Source organism: Canis lupus, chromosome 5 (genome assembly GCF_003254725.2).
Source record: "Canis lupus dingo isolate Sandy chromosome 5, ASM325472v2, whole genome shotgun sequence".
Taxonomy (NCBI): Eukaryota; Metazoa; Chordata; class Mammalia; order Carnivora; family Canidae; genus Canis; species Canis lupus.
In genome coordinates, this window is record NC_064247.1 from 62,056,683 (window position 1) to 62,084,293 (window position 27,611).

The 27,611-nt window shown below is 42.9% G+C and overlaps 1 protein-coding gene across 13 annotated transcripts in view; it reads right to left on the reverse strand.

The window, feature by feature from the left end:
• Window positions 1-27,611, reverse strand: part of RERE (arginine-glutamic acid dipeptide repeats) — a 408,927-nt gene that overhangs the window by 52,709 nt on the left and 328,607 nt on the right. For 11 of the 13 annotated variants that reach the window (XM_025427256.3, XM_049110570.1, XM_049110569.1 and 8 more), the window contains one exon: window positions 3,164-3,244. In XM_025427256.3, coding sequence (XP_025283041.3) covers window positions 3,164-3,244 — 81 coding nt within the window. Of the gene's footprint in view, window positions 1-3,163; window positions 3,245-3,976; window positions 4,143-4,522; window positions 4,800-27,611 lie in introns of those variants that run through there. The other 2 variants (XM_035715773.2, XM_049110571.1) reach the window with 2 other exon arrangements.

Here is a 27,611-nt window from a genome sequence, read left to right on the forward strand (position 1 = left end):
CTAGCTGAAAGTATTTGGGGTACATGGGAAAAACAGTCATTTCCAAGTGTTTTTATACACGCTTGGCAGATACCATCTCATTTAAATTCTCAAAACAATTCTAGAGGGTAGAAGGATTGCCCTATTTCACAGACACAGGCAGTTAAGGACAGGGAGGCTAATAATTTGCTGAAGGTCCCATAGCAGGCAAGTGATAGAGGAGACGAGAGCCACTTTGCTCTCAGGCAGAGCAATAACCAAAGGTCTGCAAACATCTTATTAAGACTGTAGCATCTAGGAACACCAAAAAAACACCATTTTAGAATAGATAATTCTCCAGTCCTTATCAGGATATGACCCTGAACTTCCCAATGAACAGCTCAAAGCATACTGCACAGTTAGAAGAGGTCGTCAAGTACTATAGTTACCAGTAAGGCCAGGAATAGAACACAGGTCTGGTGACCTCCACTCCATGCCCAGTTGGGCATGTTCTTTTGGATGCTGACACCCTTCTGAAGTTTCAAGTCAGTTGAGAATAGCAAAGAAATGAGTTAATAATTTTAGTAAATAGAAGAGAATGTGGAGAGTATCTAGATTAGAGGGATTTGACCACACGAAGATTTCTACCAAGGAAGCTCTGAACCAAGGACACTAGTACCTGCAAGTTTTCTCATTTTCTGCAGCAAAAATGAAAAATAACCTTTGCCCTCCCCACCCTAGGAGTTGTGAATGATTAGCCTGGCTATGTTGATAACTAAGGAAAATATAAAATGAGTGCCTTTCTCTCAGATGATTAGAATACTTACAGATTTACTCTTACCACCAAACTCCTCCAGTTCTAGGCAAAAGACAACAGAACACTAGGAATGTTTAGCCAACGTCAGCCATAATAAACCCTCTAGTGCTGCAAAAACTCTCCTATTAGCACCAACGATCGTGCCCTGATGAAGAGGTTGGAAACAGGAAGGCTGCTGGGTGCCAAGAGGGAAAGTGAGGAGAGAAGCAACATGGCTGGAAAACAGGGATGGCAGGGAGTAATGGGGAGGAAGGGTCTCAGGACAGAGGTACCTAGAAAAGACTGGGGAAACAGCTGGAAATACTGGTGTATACCAGCAACTTCTCTGTGGGTGAGGAAAGACTACTTATCGAGTTGACATCATCAGTAAGTATAAGGGACAGCCAAGAGCAAGAAAAAAAAAAAATAAATAAAAAGGAGTGGAAGATCCTTACCTAGGCTAAAAGTTATTCAGATCCACAATCACAGCTACTGTGATATCTCTAAAGAGATAAAACGCCAGATAAAATTGTCTGGTGTTTCCCAAATGCTGGACGGCAGTTTTCAGATTTGATGTTTAATCTTACTATTATAAATTTATTTTTTAAAACAGAAATAAAATAATTGTCAAATCATATCTTGTATCAAATTCTTCATGGTTTGCAACTTCTAGCAGAGCACAGGGAGAGATAAAACTGGAGCTGAGAGATTATAATCTGGCCTATCACATCAGACCACACCTATTCATGGATCTCATTTTCACTCTAATTTGGCCAAGCCAAAATTCCTACACTTGGGTAAAACATTTTAGTTTCAGAAAAGTACATATCAAACTTCAAATAATTGAAATTCACAGAAAACTTAAAGGTATTTCCTTCACTGTGTCACATTAAATACCTCTTTCTAAACTGTTCTGGGAAGACCAAAAAGGAAAAAAAAAAAAATGGTTACATAGATCAGTTACAACATATATTTCGGTTTAATGTCTATAAACAATTCCCTCTCTTTTTAAACCGTTCTCAAAATGACCCCTCTCACATATTTAGATGTATAATAAATATTAAAAGTTCAATGTAAGTATGGTAAGTATGAGTGGTTGATGCAAACCGATTTATATAAGCCAATACTTGAAATCTCAGAACCTTTCTTCCCTACTATGAGTTACTGCTGCTCACACAAGGTACCACACAGATAAAGTGTCTAGAAACAGTTTACTAAAGAAAAAAAGAATAAAACTCAGAATAAAAGAAACCAAACTGAATAAGAGGAAATCAATCAACAACACTCAATTAGAAAACTAAAAACCAAATCAAACCAAAACAACCCAGCCCTTTCCATAATGGATATTCTCCATCTGTCTTTTCCTCCTTCCACTCAGGGAGGGCGGGGGTGGAATGAAAGCAGCTCAAGGTCTAAATATTCACCCTCCATCCCCAAGGCCTGAGAAGCACTTCCGGTAACTTGGCTCTGTGGAGGCCACAGACACTGGGACTTGCCTGGTCCCACTCCACTCCCAGCCTCCCCATTCCCTGGCTTAGCCAAAAAAAGAATTCCCCAGCCCCCTCCAATTCCACCTGGAGGGAATTCAGTTAAAAGAGACTGAATCTCCTGCTAGCATTCTCTTCCTATAACCTCACTCTGAACTTTGCTTAGCAAACTCTCCTACCCCAAGTTTAGCAAGAGATGGGACTCTTGGCTTTGTGAAATATCAAAGGAATTTGCAAAAGGCTCATTTAAGCAATTATTAAGAATCTCTGTGTATCTGTCCAATGAAAAGTAGAAATTTTTATTTAACATTATTTACTTAAGTAATCTCTAAACCCAGTGTGGGGCTCGAATTCACAACCCTGAGATCAAGAGTCGCACGCTCTTACCGACTGACTCAGCCAGGTGCTCTGAAAGTCCAAACTTTTAAGGCTGGGAAATCAGAGTTAAAACTACTCTTCAAAATATAAGCAACATTAAAGAAAAAGTCTCCATAGAATTCAAAGTATAGCAAGCCACAGATCTCTTCATTCTATTGTTTGGTTGATGATTTCTGTCAATAACCAAATCAAATTGGTGGTAAATGACATTTCCTATTTCAGCCACTGTATTTACAATTAAATGTTAATGGTTCAACACCCTAGACAACAAACTCTCTGTTGTCAAAGACCTTTCTGTTTTTAAAAGGGAAGTCCATCATCTTGGTGGGGGTAAGCACAATCTGTCACTTCACTATCTAAAATCAGGAGCTAAAACTAAAAGTAAAGGAAGTAAAATGAAGAAGATCCTAAGGACCAGCCAGAGACTGAGCACAGCACAGGGTTAAAGGAAACCATTTCATAAGATCAAATGCGGAGAAGCAGCAGGGGCAAAGAGGGAAAAAAAAAAAAAAAATCAAGTTACATAAAGTCCAATTGTACTCACGGTTTCCTTATTGGGAAGCAGTTCCTTTCTAATTCTGAAGAAGTTCTTGCCGTACTGCCTGAGCCCCTTAACGAAGCGTTTCTGTGATAAAAAGAAACAACAAATGGGATGTAAAAACCAAAAACAAAACAGGATGTCAGCAAAGCAAAGATATCTGCAATCAGCAGAATAACCACCGCAAAAAAGTCTGAGCTGGGGAATACTGACGAGGCTGGGAGACCATTTCAGCAGCACCACTGGGCCCCTCGGGCCAGGGCAGGCCCCGGAGAGCCTTTGTCGGAACCCTGATGGCACACACCACACAGGTTTGGGGGGAGGATATCCTGGGTCTGAGGCTAAGAAGCAACGTGTGCCCTCTGTGCCACGGTCTCCACATCAGTCCAGGAAGGTAGAAACAAATATGTTCCTGCTTTCAATAACACAGCACAACTGCTTTCCACCTGAGAACGAAGCTTCCCAGAGTGTTGAGCAGAGGGGGGATAATCAAACCTGGAGACTCTTCTCCAAAAGGTCACTCAGGAGGGGATAAGAGGCCCTTTGGTTAATCTGAGGACGTGGTCAAGGAGCCACCGATACCGCGGAAGCCCACTGGGAGCCGGCACCCCCCGCGGGCGGCCCCGCCATCGCCTTCACGAAGAGCCCCTCGGAGGCACCGAATCATCCTTCGCGCCCCCTTCCTCCTTCCCCACGCCCTGCACCACAGCCACCCCCCAGCAGTCTGGAGACTTTCACTTTGTCCCATTCCCCCGCCCCCCGCAACCCCGCCCCGGCCCCGTGGGGGGCAGCTCCAGCTCCCCGGCCCCCGGCCCCCACCTCGGAGCCCCGGGCCTGGTCCCGCGCGGCCGACCCCCGCCACACTTCCGCAGCCACAGGTACGCCGCGCCGGCCGTCCTCGGGTCCGGGCGGCGAGAGGCCGCGCCTGTCACTCGGCTAGGGCTCCGGCCAGGGCTCCGGCCAGGGCTCCGGCTCCACAAAGCGCAGGGCGGAGGCGGCCGGGGCGGCTCGGCGTGTGACCGCGGCGGGGCCGCGCGGCGCGGGGCGCGGGGGGCGCGGGGCTGGGGCCGCCACCGCTGCCGGGGGAGGAGGCTGGAGCGCGGCGCGCAGAGCCCGGCGCGGCCGCGGGCGGCTGCAAAAGGCGGCCTGGATCGCCTCGCCGCCCGTCGGCCCCGCGCTCCGTCCCCGCCCGGCCCCCGGCTCCCGGCCCCCGGCCCCCAGCGCCCAGCCCGCGGCTCCGCGGCTCCGCGGCTCCGCGGCCCCGCGGCCAGCGCCTCCGGGACCCCGGCGCTGTTTATCTCGGTGTCCTCCCTCTGAACAGCAGGAGTAAATCCAGGCAGCAAAGCGCAGAAACTTCCTCCCTACCACGGCAAGCGTGAGCAGAGGGCACCCGTGGGGCCGGGGCCGGGCCGCCACTCGGGACCCTCCTCAGGCCGCTCCGGCTCCAGTCCTCCTTCTGGGCCGGCAGAGTCAGCAGCGCGACAGCCGCATGCCTACCGCCCCTGGACTGCGAAATGGGGGGCTGGCCCCTAAGACCCTCGCGGTCCCTTCCGGCCGGGATTGTGGGCGGCAGCTCCACCCGGCCCAGGCATTAGCCTGCACCTCGCAGGGCGCCGTTTCACAACTAAATCACCGCGGAAGCTTCCCAGCCAATAAATCACCTGCCCACCGGGAGAAGAGTCCCTCCCACTCCCGGTGTTTAAGACCAGTCCGGCAAATTCAGTGAAGAGCCAGACTTGGCCTGCAAGACCGATCTGCAACCTCCTACTCCATTCCTGGAGGCTCTGCATTTTCAGATCTCACCCCCTTTCTAAGATATGACTCATCATTGTCAGTTTCCAATATAATTCGAATAGTTCAAAGGAAAAATCTGTCAAGGCACAAGAAAGAAGCTCTCCTTTACTGTGAAGAGTGACCTTTCTGACTTGAATGATCAACATGCATCCTGAGCTCTGTGCAGAGCGTACCCTCTGGGGATGCTGGAAGGCAATGAGACTTCCCTGCCCTCAAGGCCCTCCAGTCTGGCAGGCAGGCAGGCAGGCAGGTGAAGGGATCAATTTCCTGGCCCTCGGAAAAGCAGTAGAGGGACAAAGGGCTATGAGTCAGACTAGGAGAAGGAAGCAATTTACTCTGCTGATGTCTTGGAGGAAGTGACAAGGAAGAACAAGCCTGCCAGGTGGGCTCCAGCAGGGTTTCCAACACAGGAGTCAGCCAGTAAGGGCATACAGAACATTCTGGGAACTGCAAGGAGGACAGGGTATACAGAATGGAGTGCCAGCAGATAAGACAGAAGAGGCAGGAGAGGATCAGGTTGCAGAAGAGTCTTTAACCCAGGCTGAAGAGTCATGGTAGTAACTGTAAGCCACAAGAGAAGTTAAAGCATGAGTGGTCCATGGAAAGATTGGGTAAGGGCTGCTCCAGTGGCAGTGTGGTTGGCCTATGTCATGGATAAGGGACAAACTGGCTGTAATGCAGAGATTAGGTAAGGAGGCTGGTGAGGTAACAAACCGAGGTGTGAGAAGAGAACGGCCAGAACTCCACCTCAGCCATAAGAATGAATGCTTTTTTTTTTTTTTTTTCCTTCTCCTGTTGTGCTGATTTTCAGGTGTTAGCACTTGGGGGAAGAATGAATGCTTCTTAACCCACTCTTTAAGTATTTACTGGGCATCTAGCACTGGGAGGGATTTCTTTTTCTTAAGGGGGCAGCCATGGACCCTTTATTAAAACTATGATTCATTTTTAGCAGGTAAGATAAATGTGTGTGAAGTCATTATAGAACAATCTGAGACTTCATTCAGCTAAGAATAAAGTAGTGAAGTGTAACTCATCAATGCAGCAGGGGGACCAGGAAGAGGGATGGCATAGTAGTCCAGGATACCTTCACCAAGGCAGCAAGATGGGTCAGACCACAAAGAACCAACAGCATTTGCAGAGGTGGAGGCGGGTGGGAAGGCCTTCCATGAAACACAGAGGTGAAGAATGGAAGTGGGTTATAGGAGAGAGGCTATACAAAGTTGAGGTGGGTGATCTAGCATGAGTCAGATCGTGGAATGCCAGGACTATGCAATCCGAATATAAGCTTGTGCCAAAGGACACACAACAGGCTCACCAGGAGAGACTGGCACAATGAAGGCAGCAGCTGAGAGGCCAAATCTGAAACATCAGGGTAATGTGATAGATTTGGGCACACTTGAATTCAAGTCCTGGTTCTCCTACTTGAAATGATGTAATCACCAAATATTATGCATTTAACTAGTGGTTATTAAATATGCCTGCTATATGCTAGGAGCCTCACGTATATTAATTTAAAACCTGCACAACCTTGGAGGAAGTACTATTACTATCTACATTTTCCAAACAAGGAAGCTGAGACACAGATGGTTAAGGAACCAGATCAAGGTCACCTAACTCTTCAGGGCAAGGGCAGAATGCAAAGCAGGATCCAAACTCCATGTCCTGCAGTGGACATGGAGATAAGAGTCTACAGAGGTTGCCGCTTTTGGTCATGGTACCATTACCTGCGACTGCGCTTTCCTGCTGGCCTCAACATCATGTCACCAAGTCCTCAGCATTCTTCCCTAAGAAAGATCTTTCAAAGCCTTCCTGTCTTACCCATTCCAGTGCTAGTCCCAGGCCAAGCCCTGATCTCTCTCTCCTACTAGTTAGGCTAATAGCTCATCCCCCACATCTGGTCATGTATAAGCTTCTACTAATGAATTCTTCAAACCACACATGTCATTGTGAGTCCCATACTGTCTTGCTCCCAGCCCCGACTTAGGAATAGCTCCTTGACCTCTTTAGAATGGTATTTACACCCGTTATGTCTTAATTCAAAGACCCTCTAGGATCTTGTCTCTGCCTACCTTTCCAACCAGATATCCAGTAATGGCAACTGGCCCACTGCACCTTCTGTTGAACTCTAGACACTGGGGCATCTTTTCTACTATTTCCACAGACAACCCAAGATACTCTCAGTTTACCTCAAACCCAAGCTCAACCCCCACCCCCTTTGGCAAAACTTCTCTGACCATTCTGCCCCAATCACATGGCATTTGTTTATTTGTATAAGGCCTCACTTACACATAGAATCTGTGAGCCCTGAAAAGACAAGAACTGTATCTTCTATCACTTTGTTTCCCGATAGCATTAGGCAGTCAGAGCTCCTCAGTTTTGGATGCAGAAGTGAAACAAACCATGAGATGACAAGGCCTGGGCTTGAGTGGTCAAGGTGGAAAGAGACTGGTAAAAGTCAAAGGATCTGTCCTGAAACCTAACAACAGAGTTGACCTTGGCTCCACGGCACCAAATTCTCCTGGTTTTCCTCCTATCACCTGGCTTGATTTTTCACTCAACTTTTAAATGTTAGGGCTCTTTCCACGGCTTTGTTCTAGGCTTTCTGCTTTCCAAACCCCCCTCCCAATGTGATCACTGCTCCTCTGGCTTTCAGTATCACCCAAGATTCTCCCTACTATTTCTAAAAGCTAAATCTATAGTCCAGGGATCCCTGGGTGGCGCAGCGGTTTAGCGCCTGCCTTTGGCCCAGGGCGCGATCCTGGAGATCCAGGATCGAATCCCACATCGGGCTCCCGGTGCATGGAGCCTGCTTCTCCCTCTGCCTGTGTCTCTGCCTCTCTCTCTCTTTCTCTCTCTCACTGTGTGCCTATCATAAATAAATAAAAATTAAAAAAAAAAATCTATGGTCCAGGTCTAGCGGGAACACCTGCTTGAATGTCTCATACACATTTCAAACTAACTACTTCCAGAAATATAAGTTCAACATCTGGTAGTAAACACAGACCACCACGTCAATGTGCATCAATGACTGTGTTATCAAGTGCAAAAGTACCATTGGCCCCACTTAAAAAAAAAAAAAAAAAAAAAAAAGGAAGTAAAAGCTTCATGTGGCCTGTACTGTTACTTCTCTATGGAAAGCCACAAGGCCTCAAAACTGGCAAAACATCTGCTTCTCAGAGACCAGCCTTTACCTTGTGGTTTACCAGAAATGTAGAGTAGCCTTTAAAATCGAAACAAAGCCAACCCACTCAGAGCAGTCAATGATGAGAATAGGTCAGTATGTTAAGTGGGTTTCTGAGGCCTTAGACTCCTTCCCTCTATTAATTCATCTCTCTTCAAATGAGGACCCTGAAGGTTTTCAAGCTTTAATTTAATAATTAACACTATTGACTTAAAAACAGATACTATACACTCCTAAATGAAAATTCATAGACACAGTCTGTTTCTTAATAGCCTTCTAGTAGTTGAACTGAAATTCAGCATGTCCAGTGCTGAAATTCAAGCCTTCATGAATTATTTCTATGCCCATTAGCTTTTCTGTCCCTGGCAGTGCACAGATATTAGAATGCTAGGATGCTGGGGGTGAAGGAGAAAGAAGACTGTTCATTTAAGAGGCAGTTACTTTGGCTCAGTCACGGCTCCTGGTGCTTAGCAGCCCTGCTTTTGATACTCCCCAGAGGCTTGCCATCCGGCTACGCTCAAATGTATGAGCTCAGGGTCTTGGGGTATTGGCACTTGTTTCTCTGGAGCTGTTAGTTTCCAATCAACCTGTGTGTTCCCCAGGAGCACAAAACAAGTCCTTTTCTATTTTTGAACTCCAAAGCCAGATGAGATCCAAATATAAATATAAATTTATTTATGGCAAGGAGACTGTCCTCTGCTTTGTTTTACAACTTAGCTTGTAATAGTGCTTCAGGTTTATTTATGTATTGAAATATATTTTGAGGGGCCCCTAGGTAGCTCAATTGGTTAAGTATCTGCCTTCAGTTCAGGTCATGATCTCAGGGTCCTGGGACTGAGCCCCACATTGGGCTCCCTGCTCAGCTGAGCATCTGCTTCTCCCTCTCCCTCTGCCCCTCCTCCCTGATCTTGGTGTTCTCTCTCTCTCTCAAATAAATACAATCTTAAAGAAAAAAAAAAGAAACATTTTAACATGCAACACTGTATACATTTAAGGTATACAACATGTTAATTTGATTAATTTATATGACCTTCATTGTAGTGATAATTGGCACCTCTATTCCATTACATAATTATACTCCAATTTATAGACAAATTGCTAATAGTTTTCTGTTACTATGCTGAAACTTTATATCACCATCAGAAGTCACCTAGTTCCTAGTAGAGACCATTTAAGTCCTGGCTTTTAAAAAGTGAGTTACCTGAACATAACACTCACTGTAAAACTTGGGTTTTAATAGAATCTGCAAGGCAAAACTTTACACTTCTATTCTTAGTAGAATGAAAGAGTAGGAGACCTAAACTCCAAAGTCCTAGGATCTAGTCTCCTCCTCTGTTCCATACAGGAAAATTTGATTAACAGGATATAATTAATAAGAATAAGCATAATTGGGCCCATATGCAATAACATTCTCTTACAATGAAGTAATATGTTCGAAAGTTCCTCATGCCCTTGCCGCACCTGTCCTACATCCAAGCCTCCTGAGCCCTGTGCACTGGCCTTCCCAGATGTTGACCCTTGCCATCCTTGGAGTGGCAGGGGCCAGGGCAAGCAGCTTCATTGTCATGTGTCCATGACAGGAGAACAGTAGGGAAATACCACCCTACATGAAAATAAAAACGGCTCCACTGAGTGCTCCTACCACATGCCAGGCACTGTCTCAAGTGCTCCTGCTGTGTGGACCTATCTAAGTGCCACCGTGGCTTTATGAGGCAGGGGCTGCTAGCATCTCCATTTCACAGATGGGAAAACTAACTACATGTCAGCAAATCCTTGAACCAGGGTGGGAGTGTCAGGGGCGACATATGTGAACAACTGGGGAACCTCAGGGATGGGGTGAGATCTAAGAATGGAGTCAAGCACAGGGTGCTGGTCAGGGATGTGACAACTATCTGTGGCCTGTATTTGTATGTAAACATTTAAATGTTTCCCCCCTTAATCTATAAATGGACAAGTATAGACTATATTGTTGTAACTTATTTTTGCCTCAATTTGTTCACCTTTTAAATTGGCCTTATAATACTTGTCCTACCTATCTCAAAACCATGATTCTGCATATCAAATTGGATAGCGCACAGCAGTGTTACTGGACTGGAGTAAATCTTCCAAAGGACAAGGTGTGCTCATCTCTCTCGTCTACATGTGAAACTCCCAACATGGCTCATCTCATGTGCTGGCTCTGACCTGTGTCTGCAGCAAAGAAGCAGGAAGAGCGGGCTATGCTACAAGAATGGCTAAAAGATAACTCTGCATTAACCCCTGGCTGAGAGCTTTCAAAATTAACTCCCTCTGGTGAATTTTAACTAGTGTATCACAGTCAGAGACTCACCAGGATTTCGGAGAAGCCATTTCTACTCAGTCCTCTTACATAACTGTTTGGAAAACACTGTAGGTATTAAAATGATTCCCACTGTGAAAATGGCTCCTTCTGCTCTACCCTGTTTTCTGCACAAAATTTTATGTTAATAACTTACTGATTCTCAGGGGACCAAAGAGCAGGCAGATCTGCAAGTAAGCAAACTACAGTTTCCCTCACCAGAGATCCAAACATCTAAGTCCCTATGCCAGGGAGGAAATAAGAGGAGTCTGTCCACGGCCCTTCTGTAGGTATAAAGCAGCAAAAGAGAATCAAAGAGGTGTCCTAAAGGTGGTCCTGTGTAAATGGCAGGGTAGGATGAAAGAAGAGAACGCTGATGGCAAGCAAAAGAAACAAAAGCCTTTCCAAACGTGTATTACATGATACCCTACCAGTTCATCAATGGCTCTTGCTGACCAACCGCAAGATGAGAACCTACTACACTTCGTCCATATGATCCTGTATGTTATAGATTTCTACCACCTCGTATCTAAAACACATTTCCTGCTGCAGACATACTACTAATAATGCTTTGCCAAGCATCATTTGGTTTTTGGTTTTAAATATTTATTAACATATTGATGAAATAGTGACCTAAAGTAAGGCACTACTTTTGCAGTAAATAACATCACAATCAATTTGTCTGGGAGGAGACATGCCAGCATGCCAGGGTGGGCATTTCTAAGGGCTCTAGGATGTGCTCCTGATTTCTGATTCCACTTTGGAAGTACACTTTGAACTTACTAGCATTATTCAAGGATAGCTTATAATTTCATTAAACTAAACAGCTGGGCAGCCCTGGTGGTGCAGCCGTTTGGCACCGCCTGCAGCCCAGGGCGTGATCCTGGAGACCTGGGATCGAGTCCCATGTCGGGCTCCCTCATGGAGCCTGCTTCTCCCTCTGCCTGTGTCTCTGCCCCTCTCTGTCTCTGTGTTGCACATGAATAAATAAATAAAATCTTAAGAAAAAAAACAAAACTAGTTACAGTTGACCCTTGAACAATGTGGGGGTTAGGGCAGTTGAACGCTCCCCAGCAGTTGAAAATCCACGTATAACTCCTGACTCCCCCAAAACTTAAGTACTAATAGTCTACTGTTGACCAGAAGCCTTACCAATAACAGTCAATTAACACATATTTTGTATGTTACCCATACTATTTACTGTATTCTTACAATAAAGTAAGATAGAGGAAAGCAAATGTTATTAAGGAAATCATAAGGAGGCACCTGGGTGGCTCAGTTGGTTAAGTGTCTACCTTTGGCTCACGTCATGATCTGGGGAGGGGAGATCCCTGCTCAGCGAGGAGTGAGTCTGCTTTTCCTTCTCCCTCTGCCCTTCCCCCAGCTGTACTTGCTCTCTCTCTCACATAAATAAAATCTTTTTAAAAAAATCTTTTTTTTAAAAAAAAGGAAAGAAAAGAAAATCATAAGAAAGAAAAAAAGAAAATGATAAGGAAAAAAATACATTTATAGTACTCTACTTATTGAAAAAGCCCACGTGTAAGTGAATTTCAAACCTGTGTTGTTCAAGGTCAGCTGTATAGTTTAAAAATAGCCAATGTAAAACAATAATCACATTTTCATGATGATTCTCAAATCTCTCTCTACATCTGACATTTTTCCCCATTTCAGGCTTGCACCTACACTTTCTATTCAGAGTAACATCTTCCAAAGACTCAGGACATCACAATCTCAATGTGGACACTGATGTGCCCCAGACCACATTCTCCTCAACAGGTGTCACTGGGGCCACTCTAGAGATGACGCAGCCGAGGGGTCAGGTAAATTAAGTATCCTGCCCGAATCCATACTAAGCAGGAAGAGTGGAGGAGTAAATAAGGTTTCAAAACTGGATTAATTGCTTAGAATCTAGATGCAGAAAACATTCTATTGTACCTACTTATGCCAGAGGAATTAAAGAGTATTGTAACTTAAACCTCTAAAAGAAATGTTACATATACATACTTGCTTTTTGAGGCAAAAGCACTTGTCTGAGATTATATGCATATGCTGTGTTAAACATTTTCTCACAAAACAACTTAGCTTAGAGTACATAGCTCTGCCACTCGGTAACTTTATTGCTTGTGAAGGTCACCAACTCTCTCTCAAGGCTTCCGAGCATTCCTGTGTAAGAGGAGCCTTTGGGCCTTCTGCCACTCGTAAAGTCTCTATAGTCAGTGCCTCTAGTTCTCTTCCTCTGAGGGCCACAGTGAGATAGGTAGCCTGTCTCCTATACAGAAATAAGAGGATGGCTATACTCTCCAAATAAGACTCCGTTAATGCAGGACATGTCTTCTCAACTGTCTTACTTGGACATTCAGAAGATTAGTCAAAGATATCTTTATATTAAATAAATTGTAGTTTTAGCGGCGCCTGGGTGGCTCATTTGGTTAAGCACCAGACTCTTGGTTTCAGCTCAGGTCATGATCTTAGGGTCGTGAGATCCAGTTCTGTGCTCAGTGGAGAGTCTGCTTGAAGATTCTCTTCCTCTGCTCCTCCCCATATATGTGCGCATGCTTGCTCTCTCATAAATAAATAAATACTAGTTTTAACAACAAAAAGATCTGTTTCCCTGCCTTGTGCCGTATTGATTTGACAGTACTTACATCAAAAACCCACATCCGAGCATGTCCATGTCTAAGAGAAGTCCTCTCTAGGATCAAATATGGCAGCTGCTTAGCTGTTGCAGAGGCATTCTCTTTCTTGTTCCTTTCCTTTCCTTTTTAATCTTCCAAAGACCCAAAGAGTACAAGAATGAGAATGGGGGAAGGTAGATCTAACATGATCCTGCCCTGATTCTTCTACCTTCCTTCATTCACCAGTATCATGATCATGGACAGCTCGTGGTTCCAATCCCTGTTTTATATGTCCCTGCCCCCACAAGATTAGCTACAGAAACAGAACACTAAGGGGACTGAAGTGCCAGGCCCAAAGTCATTTGAAGCCAGCAAGAGGAGTCCAGGAGACCCCTACTTCCCCAGCTGACTCCTGCTCACATGCCCCAGAAACATCTACAAAAGCTGGGCAGCTGTCAAGTCAGCCCTCACTCCCTGTCACATCTGTAAGAATAGCAGAAGAGAATGTCAGAGTTGGAAGGAAGCTTTCTTGCCCAGACTTGTGAGTCAAGCAAACTTCAAGATGACTCCAACCCCATCTACCATCTAACTGCAATCTCATGAAAGCCCCCAAGCCAGAACCACACAGATGAGCCATTCCTAAACTTTGATCCCACAGAAACTGTGACAGATAATAAATGATTACTGCTGTCTTAAGTTGAGGTGATTTTTATTGTTGGGGTAATTTGTTATGCAGGAATAGGAAATCACTACAAGATTCACTACAAAACCACAAAAAACTTTAACCTCCATGTTAGTCAACTATTAATTAAGTGAACCAGTAGACAATTTTCCATTAGACTTCCTAAGACAATCTGCATGCCTTATCACGCTGTATAATCTTACTCTGATTTAACACATAGCACTTATTATCATGTGATATGACATGACATGGTATATAAGATACTGAATATGTGAGAAAATTTGTTCACTACTATGTCCCTGGCAACTAGAACAGCACCTGACACAAATAGCAGGTGATCCACAACCACTGATTGAATTAATAAATGAATGTTATCTGCAGGTGAGCTGGTTTGGTCTTCCCACAATACTATTTGACTTACCAGCCATTTGCTCTCCAGCTTGACTCAATGCTTCTTGTCAGTGTTCACTGTTTCCAACTCTCTAATTACTACCTACAAAATGATTTGACACCAACTTTCCTGTATGTTCAAATGTGCAGGTACCACTACAGAAACCACACCATCCCATCCTGTGATGCCAGTTCAGCACCCAGAGTGAAGCCAATGATTATCAACACACCTGTGTTGGTTAAATCCTTCCCAGGTGATCTCAAATGTCAAATGTCAAAGTGGAATCAGTATTCCTTCATTCAAAGACCACATGTCCCATGAGAAAATGACCTCATGTTGGATGGTTTACATAGCAACTGGGCCCACTAGCAAAGACCACTGAGCCAGACTATATAGCTTTGTCCATATGCTCCTCTGAGTCTAGATCACTACATTGAGTATGTGGAAGTCCTTTCATTATTTCAGGCCTAACAAAGCACTGCTACTGGGTGAATATTAGAATGCTTCAATGCACTTTCAAGTCAAAGGAGAACTGGCTAGTTAGGCAGCAGCATTAACAGATGTAGAAACACCGCCAGCTAAATACCTCTTGCCAATTATGGCTGCCCAGCTATGCCCAAATTAAAAATAACCCAACACTAATAACAGAACCCAAATGGGCATCAGAGGCTCCTTCTCTCCCTGCAATATCACCATAAAATTTCCACATAAATGTCTCTGTAAAGTGGCTCATAAATAAGTCATTAAAAAAAGTAGAGCTCAGCACAGGAGGAAGGAAGAGGAAACTCAAAAAAGAAATGTGGCTTGTCTATAAGTTACAAAGGAAAAAAGAAGTAGAAATCTTTAGTAAGAAATCATTTTGCAAAAATTATAACTAAAAGAGTCTAGATTTGTGGATGCCCAATAGAAACTGAATGTGAGTCAAATTGTGAGCCAAATAGGTAACTTTAATTTTCTAGTAGTCATATTTTAGAAAGAAACAGGTAAAATTAATTTTAGTAATACATTTTAACTTGATATATCCAAAATATTATCATTTCCAACACATAATCAATATAAAAATATTAATGAAATGTTTTACATTCTCTTTATCTTACTCAGTATGCAAAATCCAGTGTATATTTTACACTTACAGCAAATCTCAACTTGGACTAGCACATTTCAGGTGCTCAATAGCCCCATGTGGCTATTGGGTACTATATCGGCATAGGTTTAGAATGATCCTTACTTCTTTTTTGTAAAACATTAAAACACTCAAAACACTGAAAGTTTTCTATTTGGGAGGTAGAAATACATATACTGTCAGAATTATGGACAATAATATATATGCAATCCTAAATGAAACACAATTAATAAAGGCTTGTTATTTCAAATTAAGTGAAATCTGTCTTCCTGAAGAACTCAACCAAATCCAGAAGCTGTTATGATCTGCTCGTCTTCCAAAACAGGGGAAACCAAGGCCCTGACCAGCAGGGGCTCTCTTCAATTCTTGTCACAGAAGGGGCTCCTGGACTGTTTTCCCATCATGACATTACAAGGGCCAGGGCTCCCCATTGAACTTGTTTACTTTAAAAAATCTCCAAAAGGGGAGGGAGATCAATTATTCCTTTAGAAAATGTAGGGGAGTGGGGGGAGGGAAGAGGAGTGTATTTCAATTACAAAAGGCAAACCTTGGTCATAAGGCAGATCTCTGTCTAGCCAGTGGTTATTGTTTTCTATTAACAGGCATCCCTTTTGGTCTCCTGCCATCGCCAAGCAGGATGGCAACCACAGAGAGTCCCTCAAGGGAGGATCCCACATTAGGGCCTGGTAATGGGCCCCACCACAAGGCTGCTCTGGTGGCTTTTGTTTGCAACAATAGTGCTCCCATGATACCTCACTCTTGCACGAAAATATTGGTATTAAGGGAGCATGAAACAGCTGTGTGTAAATTACACAAACAGATTAGATCTGTATATTTATAAGGAATACAAACATACTAATAGCACATTTACATACACAGTTGGATGCACTGGGCTGAATGCAGAGTGGAGTTTGAGTCCCAAAGTGCGTCCTGAAAATTTTACAAAAAGAAATGCTCAGGTTCCTTAAAATTTTATAAAAAGAAATGCTTAAGAAATGCTCAGCCAGCTAAGTCAGGCTGAGACCCTTCTACCCTATACAGAATACCTCCCAAAATGAATTCTTCTTCATCTCCACCTGCAATATTAAGCGTATTTGAGGCTCTAGAAAGGAGAAACCTCAAAAAGAACTTTAAAATTTACTTTTACAGCAAAAATAAATCAATATGGGATAATTTTCACAGTTAAAAGGTTATAATTATAAATGAGGGAGGGGCACAAAAAAAGGCAGTGTAGGCGGAAGCAGAAAGTGAGAAGAATCTGGAAGTTCAGAATTAACTTGTCCTAAAATGACAGCTCTCCCGTCACACATGGATGCAGACACATACAAAGAGGAAGGCCTATTTAAGTACCTATTAACACAGCATATAGTAAGACAAGATCTTTGGATTTTTCAGCTAATTTTGAAAAATGGAAAAGCAATCAGTACTTTATGATTACTGCATATGATTATGACCAATCTAGAACAGAAATAGGCATCAGGAAAGTAAGGCTATAGTTCTATGTATGATTCTATCAAGGCTTCATAGATGACACCTCAAGTAAGCCACTAAGATGGCCTGGGCTGAGTTTCTCAGGGAGAGACTGCATCTCAAGGATCCTAATTTAATAAATAAATAAATGGCACTAACTTTTAAGATGTTGAGTGTTCCAGTAAAAATAAATAAATAAATAAATAAATAAATAAATAAATAAATAAATATTTAAGAGTAATGATCCAACTAAGTAAAAATATTAATCTACACATGTACAGAGAGATACATAACAACAAGCACATTATAGGCCCTAATTTTTATTCTTTAAAAAATTTGCAACAAAACCCTCCAACTGATTTTCTTTTTTCTTGATGTGGTTTGTATAAACTCCTGGTTTAAAAAAGAAAAAAAAAAAAGGCCCATTTCTGAGGCGTGGGTTTACCATGCTCACAGTTCCACCAATAAATCATCTCCCGATCTGGGCTTGGAAAAGCACTGGCCACGGTTTGATTGCTCCAGCCCTGGGTTGCCAGGCAACCAACACACGGGGGAAGTCTGAGAACCTGAGAACCGCTGACAGATAGCCAAGTGGCTGAAACAACAGACTTCTCTCTGTCAAAAATGTGTTTCAGAGAGCCACTTCCCCACCTCTGCTCTCTGCTAAACACTACATTATTGTAAAATCACAATCAAAAGGCCACTGTAATAAAAACACACTTCCTGCTCAATTACTAATTGTTAAAAAGCTGTGGGGAGGCCCAGATCACACAGTGTATGGCAACAGAAATGTGATATTGTAAATGAGATAAAGTCAGCAGCATGTGAGAAAACTGATCTAAATGCTGCTCTACAGCTTCAAGTGCAGGGACCTGTGCATGGAGCAAATCAACTGCCTAAGAAAGCACCAGGAAGAAAGTAATGATCTTGGAGGAGACTTTAAAGAAAAAAAGCAAAGATTAGCTGGAAAGCCACAGGTCTACATTACTTAATAACAAAACCAAGAACATTCTCAATTGTGTGAAATGCATTCTGGAGATAACCAAAGTTTTCTCCTTCCACTCACTCTGGCGTGTGTGTGTGTGTGTGTGTGTTTGGGTGATTCCCTAATGTCTGACTGTAAACTGGTTACAGCAGATACTAATATCCTTGAGATAATGCCTGATGATACATCTGAGGTCTGACAATCTAACATACTGTGTTTTAAGTAACGCTGGCCTTGAACTCACAACCTTGAGATCAAAAGTCATACGCTCCACCAACTGAGCCAGCCAGGTGCACCTACTGCAACATTTTAAATTCCTATCCCTACTGTCTATGCCCAAGCTTGTAATGTTGCACAACACAGTACTATACCAAGCATCCGCTCTATGCAGCATCCTTCCATGAAACCACTTCATTGACTGTCATCTGGGACTCCTTGGTATTTGGTCTGTCTGTGGTATTTGGAAGAGGCCAGTACTCAGAAGAGGGTTCCTCACTTTTTTTGTGCCATGGGCGCTTCTGGCAGTCTGGAAAAGCCTAACCTCTTCTAAAAAAAAGATTTTAAATGCCTAAAATAAAATATATGGGATAACAAATAAAACCAGGCATACTGAAATCTACTTATCAAAACATTAAAAAAATGTAAATATACATCCTTTATTAGCATGTTAAGTAACAAGGTCACAGAAGGCTTTGCTTTTTTGTTGGTTTGGAGGGTGCTGTTCTGTTTTGTTTTTTGATACAAGCCAAGATTATAAACTCCCAGAGGGCAAGGACAGTGATTTATTCATCACTCTATTGCTATAGCACCACACATCCTGGGTTGTGGCCCACGGCTGGCCCACTTGTACCCTAGAAGATGTCTGCCAAGCTCCCAGGCTGGCCAGCCCTCTCCCCACACTCAGCCCAGATCCTATGGGGCCTGACTTTCCCTGGACTTTCCCAGTGCCTAGGACTGGGCCTGGTAGGCAAGATTTGTAGGTTCAGAATCTATAAACTAGGGTGTGCAGACATGAAGCAGACCCACATGGTTCTAAGGGAATTCATTTCCAAACCTTCCACTTTCATAGGTTTTCTTTCCTAAATTCACCTGATAACATTCACCTCCCTGAGAGTAATTCCTGTGAGGAAGGTGCCTTCTTTCACCTCCCCACACAGCACAGCATTCTCCCACCTGGAATGCTATGCAGCAGCACTGCCCCTGGTGCAGAAACTCCAGGGCACCAAACAAAGGATGGATTCAAAACCCTGATTTGCTGTTGACACAGTGACTAACTCTAAGGTCAGGATAAGAAAGTCTTATGCAAGTCAGGTACTTTCCAGTTCTTTGCCTTCAACAAAATTGAAGGAGGATCTGATGGAGGTATCATCTGATAGATTATTACAAACCAAGTCTGATGATCAATTATATTTTTGGCACTCTTATGGAGGGAATTCAAATTACTGAGTGACACGGTGTCAAAACTATTATTCCCATCTGCTTATTCATGCAAACAAAGGTTTCTGAGTGCTAATATCTACAAATACATGAAAAATAAGAACAAAAATTGATGCAGAACATGGCCTCATTCTAACAATAAGTAATGTTTATCCAAGAATTAATGTGTCTAAAACACTGAATCCATCTTATTTCCAATAAATATTAAACAAAAAGTTAAATTTTATCAACATTTATAATATCTTGTTTTGATCAACTGTACCCTAATAATTATTATAACATAACTGGAGAGAATTTCTCTTTTAACACTTAGAACTTTATTGCTAATGGAAATAACAATATGTACATGTCTTTTGACACACATACTTTTTGGTGCAGGGCACAGCGAAGGGGTGATATGACATGAACTCCCAAGCAGGAAATGCTTTCTTTTCCTTTTAGAGATTTATTTTAATTTGAGAGAGAGAAACTGTAGCAGACTTTGACAATGAACCCAATGAGATGCTCAATCCCAGGACCCTGAGATCACAATCTGGACTGAAACCAAGAGTCGGACGCTTAACCAACTGAGCCACCCAGGCACTCCAGGAAATGCTTTATATTAATAATAAAGTCTACAGGGAAGTAGATTGAAGAAAAATTACTACAGAAGTTAAAGAAGGGGAATAAAAGAATGTAAAATTTCACTGTTAAGGAGGAGCCCATTCACGTATTTTTAGAATAGATAATGGGTAAAAAATCGAGATGGTATTCAAAATGCCCTACATAGATTTAAAATTGATGCAACAGTCTCATATTCAATGTCACTATTTATATGTTAGAAATTACATCCTTATCAGGAAAAGGTATATGCCAATTTAATCTTGGAAGGAAGCATATGGTTTTTAAAACAAAATTCTTTCGGGGCTTCATGGGAAAGTTATTTAATTTTTTTTAACTTTATTCCTACAAGGAAGATGGAGGAATTCTGGAGAATGCCAAGCATGCTTCCACCTCTCAGCTAGATTTATTAAACTCTGGTTTTACCTAACTGAACCAAACCAGGGTCACTACAAACATTTTCCAGGACTAAGATCATACCACTAAAGACCCTGCACTGTGTAACTGCTATTCCACCAAGGTGAAGACCACTCTTTATCTGAATTCTAAAGAACTGATCATGGTACTTCCCTGCCCAAGACAGATGGAGGGAGAGCTCAAACTCCTTGGTGTGTGCACTGAAATATCTAGGATCTCCATTTTACCACTCTAGCCTCAGCACCTACCACCCTCAAGTGTATGGATTAGAAAATGTGTTAAAATGGAGTTTAACGTTTCATTTCAGCTCCTGGGAAGACAGTGCTATGTGAAATGTGCACAATGAACATAAGAAGGCAGGGGCAGCACTTGTGCTGCATACAGATCCCTAAGAACCTACCATGACTGCCTCCATTTACAGCCAGGCTGCTCCCTGAACATGTCCCACACTCCCCACACCTCAGTAGTTCATCACACAATATTGTATCTGGGGACCCTGTGCAATGTCACTTGGCAGCTATTCTTGGGTTGGAAGCTTTGATTCACTTACCACTGGTATGACCCCAAACAAGTTTATTTACTATCTCACATCTATGTTTTGTCATACTTCTCTGTGCTTCCACCTTTCTGCACACTCCAACATGGAAATTCCCACATCCTACCCAGCACTAGGTTCTAGGCATCCAAGTCCATCACTGCCAATAGGGTGTCTCTCCTTGAGGTCAGGTGGTCCTGTCTGGGTGCATCTATCAGAGACCCTTGCACATGTAAGTCAGGCATTTAATAAGCATTTCTTCAAAGACAATTCCTATTACCAGTACATGAGCCTTTGGGGGGCCAGCAAAGACTTAATTATCTAATTAATACTCTCATTTCTTAGAGAGAGGATCAAAGACTTGCCCAAGGTATAGCAGCTGCTCTAAAGCACAGATTCAACCAGAAACAGGTTTACCAACACTTTTGTTTGCTACAACCAAGCTTTAACTACATCACGAGTAGGTGGTTGTCTCCAGACTTACAAGGAGTTATCTGAGAAAAATAGAAGTGAAGAGACAGGGTAGAAAAAAAAAGAAAAAGAAACTAGAGATTTTTGTTTTTGAGCAAATCACAAACTGAAAAGTAACAGGTACAATGGTAGCAAACATTTAGAAGAAACCTGAAGTTTCGATCCCCTGGATGACCTGAGAGGAACCCTCATGACTTTCTCCAAGGCAGGCAGAAGATCCACACTGCTCTGACTACAAGCCACCAGAATTGGTGGGACCTTTTTTTTTTTTTTTTTTTTTTGTGGTGGGACCTTCTCAACACAGTCTAGGATGGCTAACAGTGGAAGAATTCTTGTGGCCTAATAAAGGATGAAAGAAACATTCTTTACAATGAGGAAATGAATCATCTACCCATCAAGTTCCTTCATGTCTTTTTTTTTGGGGGGGGGGCTTGAGGCTCTCAAGTCTTTCTGGTAAAACACATTGAAGAAAACAAAATCATAGTGACATCTACAGGGGACGCTACAGGTTAGAAAGAGCCTCCTTTTGGGTATACCACAGCTTCTCCAGGCTCTCTTCACTACAGACAATATGCACTCAAAGCTGCTTTTAAGATCATCAGCAAAAGTTTTACAAGAACCAGATCCTTCTCTTCTAATCTGTCCCCCAATCTAAAAATAACGAAGAAGGTTTATAGAATCTTTTTGGCATTTAGAAATATTCTATTATCCCATACTTGAAAATGTATGAGAAATGAACAGACTTCTAATTAGCTACATGATTTTATTTCTACAGCAAAGTTCCCACCTGTCCTTTCAAGCAAATTCAGTTCGTTCTAAGCTCTCAAAAGTTCCCAAGTCCTGTAGGCATTTATCTGCTCCTAACAAGGAACAGTTTATAGGCAATTGAGACATGATGCAGAAAATCACCAGATGAGGGCTAAGGAAAAATGATTTACATACTACTTTTGATTAAGTGACTTGAATTATCAGAGATCTCATTTGTCCAGACTTACTCAGAAGAACAGTCATATGGAATGAGAAGCTACTGCTACCCAGAAGGTGGCTCCACGACTACACAGCCCATACCCTACTCAGAGTCTCCTAGAGTGTGACTGACTTGAACTCTTCATAGCATCCATCTGGATTACCTTATTTACATTAAATTGTCTGTGCTCCCTATTAGAATGTAAGTTCCATGAAAACCGTATGTCCAATGTTATTTTTATCTCCAAGCCTTGGACAGTATCTGGTACACAGTTAAATGACTAACACTCGTGGAATGATGGAGGAAACAAACAGCAAAATATATTCTGGACCCAAAGTTTCCATCTGAAATTTTAAATTCTAAATATTGTTCTATTAACAAAATCCTGTCTCCTCCCCACTTGCCTCCATTTTCAACTTCTACATGTTAATCCAATTCAACTAAGCATTTAGTGAGCCATGCCGAGGAGTGGACACTCTAAGAGATAGATTGGCCCTCAAGAAGCACATCATGTAACAGAGCAGCACAGAGGGGTCTCAGCCACAGGACCTAAAATAATCATCAATAACCACAGATTTCTTTCCTACCCCTTCCCCGTTATCATATCCCAATGCCTACTTCTGCTAGGGACATCTCACCTTAGCAACCCCACACTGGGCCTGCATACTATGTCCTCTAGAGACCTACTGACTTCTCTCTCACTCCTTCCCCGGTCTCTGTTCTCCAGATGCCCTCATGCCCAAAGTCCTCCCCAATCCCTCAGCGTCCTCATATCATGATCCATCCAACAGAACTTCCCAACTCCTCCAATAAGAGTCAGAGGGGTTTAGTTCCGTGTGCATTCTTTGATTCCAGTGGTGACAATCCTGTCAGACCACATCATCTACCACCTCCAGCAGCTTTTCCTTATCACAGTATCAACCAGCCATGCCAGTCCCCCTCACCCCTATTCAGTGATCCTACACCTAGTTAAAAGTCCCTTTCTCTTTCCTATCTTTTTCTTTTTTAAGATTTATTTATTTATTCATAAGAGACACAGAGAGAGAGAGACAGAGAGAGAGAGAGAGAGAGGCAGAGACACAGGCAGAGGGAGAAGCAGGCTCCATGCAAGGAGCCTGACATGGGACTTGATCCCGGGTCTCCAAGATCACACCCTGAGCCGAAGGCAGGCATTAAACTGCTGAGCCACCCAGGGATCCCCATTTCCTATCTTTTGATGGTACTCTCAGGAACATGAAAAACCTTGCCCAGAGCCCTTGTAATATGGTTTGCATCCACAAACCTTAGTGCCCATTATTCCAACATAGCCACCCACTGGTAGCCATCCCTTATGGTTGGGCATCCCTGAAAATACCCAATATATAAAACTAGAAATTTTCTTATTTACTACCGTACCACCACCATTATTAATCCCACAAAACCTCTTCTCTGGATTGTGCCCCATAGCCCCTTGGCTCTTCTACCACCTCTACTTGGTTCCCCAAGTTTGGTATGCAGCCTGGGACTCACTATCAATTATTTCAACAGTGTAATCAATACTACTAGACATGCCTCAGTGTCCTGACCTTGTACCAACTTCCTTCCCCAATCTTTCAATGGAGTTATGCCAAAGATAGCCCCAGTCCTATTATTGCCCATACTAAAAAAAAAAAATACATAGTTACTCCTCATATCCTATTGAGTTAAATATAATGTTTTACAAATTAAATAATATAGAGTCCAACCCTTTCTCCAGTCTTTTCTGACTTTGTCACTCTGTCCATTCCTATGCCTCTCAACATAAGAATTCCTCTGAGAGTCTCTTCTCACTCTGCACTGCTGTCCCTGGCAACTCATCAGATCTTGGCTCTTTCCCTTACTAGCTGAGATCCTGAGCAAGCTAATTAACCACTTCAAGCCTGGTTTCCTCAAATGTGAGTTTTCTCTGTAGACCAGAAATCTTTCCTATTATTAAGCCTTCATTTCTAATGGCTGGATCCACCTGCATCTTCTTCAATCACTGCAAATTAACATAAACTCTCCCATTCTCTCCTAAAGCAAGTACTTCTCCTGATGCCAGATTTTGTTAGTAATACCACCAGCCTCTGCCCTTGCACCAAAACAAAATCTGAGTTCTATTTCTCCACTCTTTTCTCACTTACCACCTCCAATCAGCTAGGTTTCCCCAGAGACACCATGTGGTACAGCAAGGTAGGAGATGGGCTCTGAAGCCAGGGGGTCAGACTCAAAAGTAGGCTCTATAAATCATTCTGTGATACATGAGTAAATGAGTCAGTTCAGGCTGAGTGCTCAGAACAGCACCTGGCACAGAATAAAGGTCTTATGATTGCTCCATAAGTTGAAGTGACTTGAATTATCAGAGATCTCATTTACCACTTCATTCAATTTTAGTTGCTCCTCTCACGTCACCCTTCCTCTACCCCCGTTCTTCTCAACCTCAACTGTATATTAGAACTCAATGCCCTGGTCATATCCTAGATGAATCAAGTCAGAATCTTGGGATGGGGCAGCCAGGTAGTTCAGTCAGTTGGGTGCAAGACTCTTTAATTTTGGCTCAGGTCATGATCTCAGGGTCCTGGGATTGAGCCCCGCATAGGGTTCCATGCTGGCCATGGAACCTGCTTAGGATTCCCTCTCCTCCTCGTCCCTGACTCCCTCATGCTCTCACACTCAAAAAAACAAAAAAAAAAAAAAAAAAAAATTCTTGGAGTGTATCCCAAGTCTCTGTTTTGTATGTGTGTGCATGCTAAAGCTTCCATATATGGTTCCAGTATGCAACCAAAGTTGAGAATTGCTGCTATAAACTCAGAGCTTTCAATATTTCTCACTAGGACCAGAGTCCTTAGTCTGGAACATGGATGCCTGGATCCCACCCCCAAGATTCTGATCCAGTGGGTCTGGAGTACAGTCTGAACACTGGGACATTTTAAAGTTTACCAGGTGATCCTAACGTGTAGTCGGATTTCAGAACCACTGGTATCCTTCTCTATTCACTTTACTGTCCACATTACTGCCAGATTAATCTTCAATGATGGCTCCAGTTGTATCATTCCCCACATTAGAAAATGTGTGATTATTCCTTATTTTCTATTAAACATAAACTTCTCTTCCCATAAAGAGTGGGTGCCTTTGAATCAATCAACTATCTTAGACAGTCCTCTACCTATAACTTCATTCAAACTGGCCAGTTGGCTATTAACCAACCACACACATTGTTTTATGCCTTTGTTCTTTCATTAACCTTGATCCACTGTGCCTGGCAAAATCCTACCCATCCTTCAAGGTTCCTCTCAAATAACAACTCTTCCTCAGAGCCCTTCCTGATCTCCCTGTCCATGAGCAGAAAGCAACATGTGCAGCCTTGCATTCCCCACGGACCCCCAGAACAATGTCAGGAGCAGGAGAAGCACTCAGATTTTCGTTTCCAATTGTGTGGCTGCCATCCCCTCTCTAGGTTGCCTGTGGTGACAACATCTAACTCAAGTGCTCATGTACACCCACTGCCAAAATCAGTCAAGGATGTCACTCTGCCAGGCAATTATCAAGGCCAGTGAGGATTCCTGCAGAGATCTTAGTGGTCGAAGAACAAATGTAATTTTCAAGTCAGTAATAAGCTCCCTTCTTTTTGGATGAGGAACTAATACTATTTTCTAATCTTGTTTCTAAAACATGAAGCTAAACTAACAATAGCAGGAAGAGAAGGCTCTAGAGGATGAATTATGACAGTGAGCAGTGGATAAGGGGGTTCCATAAGATCCAGCAGAACCTTGCACAGAACAGGTATGGAAAGGCAGTGGAGTTAAGTTCAATAGAAAGGGGGAGGGGATTCCCCAACCAATATTTTTTTCCAATAATATTTTTTAAGGAAAATCTAAAGTTGGTTATCCAGAAAAAGATAATAATGCTTGGTTTTGAACTATAAAAATCCATTACTCCTTTTGTCAAGGTACTCCTTTGAAGGAGAGTGCCTTCCTTACAAAGTGAATATCTTCCTAGCAATGGAATTCTGCAGTGCCTGAAATTATTTCAAACTAGTGGAGAATAATATGGTACGATGCTTACTGACACCTCTAAATGTGTGAGCAACTGAATGATCCACCTGAAAGTTTGCCTTTTAAAAGCCAGATAATTTAAAGTGGATCCTTGGGATGTTTGACACGGGTTTTAGAGACAGTACTGGCTCACAGGAGAGAATGTGAGCAGATTATAAAGTCAGAGAGTTCTAAGGAGGGAGACACACTACCAGGGTCAGGCTGTTCTGGGGTCAAAAACTTTGAAAGATGACAAAGTTGGGCTGTCAAAGGATAATCAGAAAAGAATCTCATTTTCATGGACTGGACTGAGAAAGAGGATCCCAAATATTCGGAGTCCATCTCAACTTTAAGCTGCTTTGGGAATCTGGAACAGCTCTGTCTGATGAAATAAGAAGTCCCAAGTGGTGTTCTGCTGGGAACACAGGAATAGGAATTACAGACCAAGAGCCCAGGGCCTTCTGAAGCAAAGCTATTTTATTTTTAGATTAATGTTAGATGGGTTTTGGACCCAGGTTAACTGGCTCCCCAAATCTATGCTTAATAACACCTTGTTAAAATTCATTCTCTAAAAATCCTCTTTCAAAGATGGATAACCAAGCCTGCTTAGCTAGTTATGTTATCCTAATTAATTAGAGGCCCTGGATGGAAAAAGAAAATGACTAATTTAGGCTGAATGTAGTCTGTTTAGAAAGTGGCTTATTAGCAAATGGGTAACGCCTGCACAGACTTCAGGAACAGTGGCTCCCAGACAAGATTCAGGTTCTCAAAAGGAGAAAAGGGACTGAAGTAACACAGAACAGAACCATTGGTGATGGATTGTCCTTCCCTCTGGCTCTGGGATAGCCTGGTACACTTGTTAGCATGCATCTCTGCAGTCCAGAAATCTTATTACAGCTGATGGGAAAAATAAAACAATTAGAAAAAGATAAGAAAAATAAATAATCAAAACTGACAAATCAGCTGCAAGGGGAAACTAAGAACTCTTAGTTAGCAGTAGGACACATAAGTGTGTGGGCATACATGCTTTCAAGTTTCTTAAACAGAGATGATTTCCTTTGCTATAGAGAAGACATCAGCCCAGTTTTATACCAGGGCAGTGAAAGGCAAGGGTGGCCAGCAGGCAGGGACTGGAATCAGATTCAGGTTTCCTGTCAAACACACCCACTGGCCATCGCAAACTTTGTCCTTTCCCATGTCTTCTCCTTCCTTGTCATTTCCTACACAAGATAATTAAGACCTAAGGTGGGGACCCGACTTCCTTGAGGTCCCAAAGGTAGCTGCCAGCATAAGGACCATTGTCCCGGCCTTGGGTAGTCGGAGACTACCCAAGGCCTTGGGTGGGCATTCTCTCTGTGCCACCAAGGTCTTGGGTGGGTATTCTCTCTGTACCCTGCCCTACCCCAGCAAGTCTTTCAGAGAGAACAGAGAGGGGTGT